Source organism: Trichosurus vulpecula, chromosome 2, assembly GCF_011100635.1.
Source record: "Trichosurus vulpecula isolate mTriVul1 chromosome 2, mTriVul1.pri, whole genome shotgun sequence".
NCBI classification, from domain to species: Eukaryota; Metazoa; Chordata; class Mammalia; order Diprotodontia; family Phalangeridae; genus Trichosurus; species Trichosurus vulpecula.
The window spans coordinates 330487641-330495294 of NC_050574.1; the positions used below are offsets into that span (position 1 = coordinate 330487641).

The 7654-nt window shown below is 40.9% G+C and overlaps 1 protein-coding gene across 1 annotated transcript in view; it reads left to right on the plus strand.

The window, feature by feature from the left end:
* The window catches only part of HEG1 (heart development protein with EGF like domains 1), a 120848-nt gene extending 113755 nt beyond the window's left edge, over positions 1-7093 (plus strand). The window contains exon 18 of the mRNA XM_036744756.1: positions 3921-7093. Within this exon, the coding sequence (XP_036600651.1) occupies positions 3921-4070 (150 nt within the window). The 3' untranslated portion in view covers positions 4071-7093. The remainder of the gene's footprint in view (positions 1-3920) is intronic.
* The last annotated feature ends 561 nt before the right edge of the window (positions 7094-7654 follow it).

The window sequence follows — 7654 nt, forward strand, 5'->3', positions numbered from 1 at the left end:
CCATTAGCATTTATTATTGAACAGGGAAGTGACATAATAAGACCTACATGTCAGGAAGATCATTTAAGATCTGTGAAGTGTCATTTGGAGAAGAGAGAGGCTTGAGGCAGGGAAATTAATTAGGAGGCTGTTGTGGTAGTTCAGGTTGAGGGATGAAGAGGGCCTAAACTACAATGGCGGCCACATGGGTGGAGAGAAGGGGAGGGCCAAAAGAGATACTGCTGTCCAGCCCCTTTCTTTTGACAATTGAGGAAAACAAGGCTGAGAAGATTGTCAAAAGCTACACTGGTAATAAGAGAAACAGCTAGAATTCATGCCTCTGACCTCTGAATCTGGTCTTCTTTTCACTGTACCATTCGATATGAAAGGAAAGTCCCTCAGTAGAGTGACTTGTCCATCCCCCTATCTCTGGACAAGATGATGTGAAAATTGCCCTAAAAAGATAGCAAGGCTCCCTTCCTCTCATGACTGTCCTTCATTCTAGTGCATGCTGTCCAAGGGTCATTTTGCATTGTACCCTGTGAAATAGGAAACAAATACACAGTCAGAGAGCACCAGAGCTGAAAATTAAATTCTGTGCATGGCATAGGACTCTTAGCTAGAGGTACAAGATAATAGTAATGAAACCTTGCCCCTCTGGGCTCTTAATAGTACCATTCTTATTCCAAAGGTCATAATCCTGTAGTTGCTATGGAAATAATGATGAGGATTCAGACTTTGGATGGGAGGGACTAATTTCCTGGAGCTAGAGGACTGTTTATTTTGATGAATTATTTTTAAAAGTCAGAACTTAGCTGAGAGTGGAGGAGGGTGTTGGGGGCGGGGACAAATGGGGAGAAGTGGAATTCAGTGGTAGAATTATTTCTAGATTCCAAATTTCCTTTAACATTTTTCAAATAAATATTTTATGGACACAACAAAATTACTATCACTTCCCAACAAGAAGATATATAGAAATATATCTTCTCAAGATAGATTGATATATATTTACATTGATATTTTTATGTTTATCTATGTACATATACATAGAAATATCTGTAGATATCTATAGATAATAGATCTATATATATATCTGTAGATTAGATAGATAGATGGATTAGATAGATATGATGAGAGATAGATAATAGCTAGATAGATATATGGATAGACAGACAGATAGACAGACATAATCTAATTCTGGAGGGGAGGTTACTCCTCAGGGGCATCTGGAAAGTCTTCATATGGAAAGTGGCTCTTGATCCTTCTCTTGAAGCAAACTAGAGATTCTAAGAGGTGGTGGGTAGGAAGGAATGCATTTAAGACACAGAACCATCACTTTTTAACAAGCAAGTACAATTAGTGGAAATAATCTAATACATTGTCCAGATCAAACAGAATATGACTCATTCTTCATCTGTAGTCTACCTCTCCTTGACTGAAAGGATAGCAATATGTTTCACCATCAGTTCTCTGATGTCACCATTAGTTATGTCATTGACTAGAGTTCTGATATCTTTTGGTATGATTCAGTCTGACTTTTAGTGTGATTTTCTTATACATTATTGGTCTCATTGTGTAAATTGTTAGGATCTGAATTATCTGATGAGTTTCTTTACATAGGACATTTCCCAAATTCATCAGAGGGCTTAATTCTTCTCTCAAAAACAAATGATTTTACAATCAAAGACCCCACTTCATAAAAAAAGATTTTCTTTCAACTAAACTTCTCTTCCTCCTTCTCCTCCTCTCCCTTCTCCTAATAATAATAATAACTAGCATTTTTATAACACTTTTTTTGCAAAGCACTATCTTTACAAAAGTTATCTCATTGAAGAAAACTTAGGTTTTCTTTGGTTTTACTTGTGTATTTGCATGCTGCGGCTCTCTCTCTCTCTCTCTCTCTCTCTCTCTCTCTCTCTCTCTCTCTCTCTCTCTCCCTCCCTCCCTCCCTCTCTCTCTCTCTCTCTCTCTCTCTCTCCCCTTAGTGATTCTTTACCTGTGACTTACCTCAGTAGTGTTCAAACAGCTTGATCCTCATTGTCAGACAAAATTAGAACTAATTCATCTGCATGTTACCATGGGATTAGATTTAGAGTTGCTATAAACAGATTGTACGCTTTAACAGTCAAAAATGTAAATGAACCTAAGTTTTCAGTCCTCTGCAGTAATCTTAGCAATGATAGAAACTTGAGCCATCTGAATAAAGCATAGTCAGTATCAGTCAGTCAATAACACTTATTAAGAGCCTTCTTTGTGCCAGGCACTGTGCTAATAAGTGCTGGAGATACGAAGAAAGGTAAAAGTCTCTGCCCTCAAAGAGCTCACAGGCTAATGAGGGAGACAGCATGCAAATACCTATGTACAAACAAGCTATATGTAAGAGCCATATAGAATGTGGCAGTGACATCCAGTCCCCACATACATGAAGTGCTTTGAAAGCCGAGATGGCTGGCGTTTGAATAGTGCTAGTTCTCCTAGCATGGTACGGGCCATCAATAGGTGGGGGAATTGTACGGGTGATGCAGTTGCTTATGGTAATACTCATGTTAATCTTGGATGATGTCTACACTTTTTGGCTTCTAGCATGAATTAGTCATTTACATTGAATTTTCCTTATTGTCTCCTCAAATAGAGAACTTTCTGACTCATTCTGGGGAGATAATTTGCAGTGGCCAAAAAAAAAAAAAAGGAGAGGGAGCAGAGGTGGTAAGAATATGTAGTCTGTGTGATCTTTGACCTCACCTAAATAGGATGGTAAAAGAAAGGCTGAAAATCACTAGTCCTTTAAAAAAGAAACACCAATCTCCCTCTTGGCTTTTGGTCCTATCTCTACCACTTAATAATTGTGAACACTTCATTTATTTGTGTCTCAGTTTCTCCTTCTGGAGTGTGGAAAAAAATCTGTATCCTAAATGCCAGAAAGGGGGTAGCATGCATTGTACTCCCCTAGTAGAAAAGAGCTCTGTGAATTTAAGGTATTCCTATATGAAGAAAGGCAACATGACAGAGTGGATAGAGAGCAAGCCAGGAAGATGTGAGTTTAAATCTCACCTCTAATACATTCTGTGTGACCCTGGGTGTGTCCCCTTACCTCTTGGTGCCCCAGGCAACTCTCTAAGATTTCAAGTTGTGGAGAAAGGGCTTGTCTTATATGTTGGTAGAAAGAGTTTCCTCACCTGAGAGTTCCTTAGACCAATGAAATCACGGGTCCAGCCCCTAGCCTAAATGTGGTGCCGTTGTCACACCTGTCTACACCAGTGCTTTTCCTAAAGGTACTTTGCCAACATTAGTTGTGTTTAAGGATGCTAATGTTATTGTCGCCTCAATATTATCAGGAGAGCTGCATGGTGTACCAGGAGAACAGTGCGGTATAGTGGGAAAGCTCTGGATTTGGAGTCAGAAGACCTGGATTTGAGTCCCACCTCTACCACTAACTAGCCATGGGACCTTGGGCAAGTCTCTTAAACCCTGTGAGCCTCAGTTTCCTCATCACTAAACTGGCTACAATGCTATCTGCACTAACTAAATCGCAGGATTATCATGAGAGTCATTTGAGATAAATACATAATATATATGTATACATGAAAGCACTTTTTAACTTGTAAAATGCTGGGTCAATGTAAGGCATAACTCCATTTTAAAAATGGAAGAGCTGAGACATGGAGAGAGGAGACATCTTGTCAGAGATGTTGGCTTTGGGGAGATAGTAGTGGCAGATTTAGGAAGAATCCCCACTTCTAGCCCCCTGCCCTGCACGTTGCTACCTTGTCTCCCCACTGAATTTCATAAAATGCAAAATTAAGTGTTTGGAATAATTTGATTATTGAATGTAAATTCAAGAATAAGAAATTGATTCCTCTCATTTTTCCTTCAATCTCTCTCTCTCTCTCTCTCTCTCTCTCTCTCTCTCTCTCTCTCTCTCTCTTTCTTTGGTGACCTAGCCTACAAATGTCAGGAACCCAGAACTTGAACGAAATGGCCTCTACCCTACCTACACTGGCTTGCCAGGATCTCGGCATTCTTGCATCTTTCCCGGACAGTATAACCCTTCTTTCATCAGTGATGAAAGCCGGAGAAGAGACTACTTTTAACAGCATGGGACAGTGCACAGCCACTGTCATTCTGTGTTATTTACACATGAATTCTATCTACTCAAGGAACGGAACCAGGAAGACCCCTCCCTCCCCCGCTGGAATGCTTGCTGCTTCACAGACCATTCAGAGCTGAAGGTTACACGGCAGGCAGACAAGGGATGGGACAGAAGATTTAAAGATGGCGAAGACTGAAAAGAGTTGCTCAGTTACAGGCTGCTCATTCTTTACTCTTCAGTGTTCGTATGTGTTACTGTGAAACGTGGTAATTGGTCAGTAAGAATAGATTTGCTTTTGAGTGACATGTCATGGATGCTACCACTAGGGAGGAGTGTAGTTGTTTGGTGCCATTTCAGAGACCCACTTTAGCTCACTTTAGGCTTTAGTGATTTGGGTTTGTTTGTTTGTTTTTTAAATACACTTTACCAAGCTCAACTTGAGACTGCTCCAGAATGGAATCCTGGCTACTTTGGACAGCTCCTTTGGATATTGTTATTGGATGGCCATGTTGCAGCAAAGCATTGACTGTTTTGAACTTATTTATCTCCATAATTAGTCTTCCTCAGTGCCTATGTGCTGAACAATGAGTGTGTTCTGATCACACTCAGTAAATGCCCTGAGGCACTAGAGAAATTTTGGTGTAATGTATAGTCTTCTAATATGCTTCTAGATCTTATTCCGTAGTTTCGAGCCAAGCAGAAGATGAGCTGTGAGCCCAGGATTTACTGTATCACAGAAGGTGACAGGAAGTGAGGTTGTGAAGTGCCACAAATTGTTAGATGAAACATTAGAGTTGTTCCCCCAGTACATTTTTTATCATAGCAATGTCCCTTTTCAAAAAATGATTCCCTCTTTATTGAGTTTAAGAATTGCTTTCAACAAACTGGGATCAAGGCAATATCTTGTAGAGATAGTTTCAGCCATAGTGACTCATGGAACCATCTTTGAAGTCAAAGTATCAATTCATCTGCCCTTCATTTACAGTTGGGGCCAATGGATATAATTTGGGGCTCACAGTAGCGTGGCTCCCAAGAAGAGGAGCACACGGATCTAGAAGCCTCTGGTAACCATCTCCTGCCTACTCCCAGTCTGTGAAAATGGAGTGGTGCAAAACCATCTATTTTGTGCCCACTGGCTTTGCCGTGGGCTCATGTTCATGACAGATCTCTGCTGAGAGAAGCTCTTGTTTATGGGTTATAAGGAATTTTTAAAGGTAGGGGTGGAATGCGTGTGTGTGTGTGTGTGTGTGTGTGTGTGTGTGTGTGTGATTTGGGTTTGAACTGGGTATTTCATTGCTTTGGGGAAAGAAGCTGGAAACAACTATCTTTTGTAATTGGATATTGGCAGTTGCTGGAAAAATTGGCTGAATAAGCAAGCTAGATTTCACCAAAATGACCACGCCATTAGAAGCCATACCGGCTCTTCATAAAGGAGTAGGGAGGCCTAATGGTGCCATATGTACGTTCTCCTTACATGTCTGTGCCGACTGCATCAGTAATCTTGTCCATAGGGCTCAGTGTTAGAGAGGTGATCATTGAAAGCTGTTTCTTCATTGAAGAAGTAACATGTAAATTGTTTTCTCTTGTCCATCAGTCTTCCCTTTGTTGAACTACTATGTAGTTCCCCTGAAACTTGGTAATATTTCGGGAATGTTATCAGACAACTAAGGATTTTTAAACAAGTAAAGACTTCAGTGTCTGCCTTTTGGAAAAGAATGTCCTATACATCTGTTTATTATGTCCATGATTTAGGGCTTACATCGGTCACCTGAACAGCTCTCAGTGTCTGGAACTAATACCTGTGAAACTATGTTGGGTCTACTTCCCAGATACCATCCTGGTGTCCAGACAAGGTGAAGAAAGAACAAATTGGAAAACTGTTGCCAGCACAGAAGGCTAAGTCTTACTGGCAGCATAGTTTTCTGGAAATGGCTTAAACACTTTGGGAGCAGTTATTTCTGCTTAATGGAGGAATGGTTACTTCTGGATTATCTCAGCTCTTCAAAATGCAATATGATAGGACAGGCCACTTAAAACACTTTCATTAAAAAAATTTTAAAAAACCACTTTCATTCAAGCATGACATTATTCTAATAGCACTGTTTGGATGAATGCACATGTTTTTCCATTGGTCACCAGAGGCTTTCTCTTTCATAATTACAGCTCTGCTATTGCAGAGAATGCTTGTTGGGTGCAATGCACCTTAGTTGTTAAAACAAATTGGCCCGCACCTCACAGGATGCAAGCAGGATTCAGGTATCACTGATGGATGCTATGTTTTTTTTAAAGGCATTAAAAACTTCCTTCTGAATCATGGGTGAGGTCTTCCATGACTTTGTCAGAATCTAGTAATGCTTCCTGCCTCACTCTATCCCATCCTGCTAACTAGCTTAGAGTTATTACTACCCACTGTTTGTGTCACTCTACTCCAGTCCAAGGCCTATTATCTCTATGATGGGAATGAGCAAAAGAAGCCAGTTAGTAAGGGGCACAGAATTGTGGAGGGGGGGGTGCTCCACTAGAGCTTACACAATTACAAAAACAGCCTGCTGCTTCTGGGCAATCTGGTGATCTTAATGGCCTCTGACAAATGCAGCAAACCATCACTTCCTGGTGCAGGGCAATGAGCTAGGTATTCTACCAAATGGTGACCTTGTCTCATCTCAGAATCATTCATGAGAAGGGTCTGGGAATGTGTTTGAGCTTAAGTCTAAAAGAGAGAACCATGTGACTTCAAGGATTTTTTCTTTACTGGTAGGACTTTATAGAGGAAGATGTTTCATGTGAAAATGAGGGGTTTCAGAAAGTGTGCTTAGCATAGTATCTCCATATATCTCCAAGTGATCTAAGGAGGCAAATAGGTCTAAGGAAAATTACTCCAAGTGTGAATTGTGTGGAGAGAAGTGTGCTTGTGAACAATGGAGCTCAGGTCTCCAGTTTAAGCATAGGCACGTAGCTTTAGAACTGAAAGGGACCTTAGAGGAGGCCATTTAATCCACCTTTCTCATTTTACAGAGATGGAAACTGAGGTACAAAAGAGATTAAGTGACTTACCCAGGGGCACCCAGGTATCAAGTGAGAAGGGAAGAGAGAACATCTGCCCAACTCTCTAGTCATGGAGGCAAAAACTCAAATATTGATTATATGCTTACTGTGTGCAAGACACTGGGGGTGGAAAATGGGGGCAATCTGGTACTCCTGCTTTTTACTGACCCAGATCATGCAAGGTTGGATAATAATAGTTTACATTCTTGCAACGTGGTTTTCCAAACAAGGGTGAGGCTGTATTGGGAAGAACAGTCAGTCACTTGTAGAATGCGTGCAGTTACTCTCCCTCCACTGCCTGGCCTGCCCTCAATGTCAATGTCAATGAGTCTGTGACTTATGTTGGGAGAAGGGGGGGAGGGAATGAGAGAAGGAAGTTATCAACAGGCACATGAGGGGAAAAAAAAGGATCTTAATCTGTGCCTATGATGCATCTATAAGGCAAGATCTGGATTACACGGGATCGTAAGTCTTTAGGGTGAAAGTGACCAACAGGTCAGCAAAGCATTTGTCTGGCAAAGAGGCCTCCCTTCTTTCTGT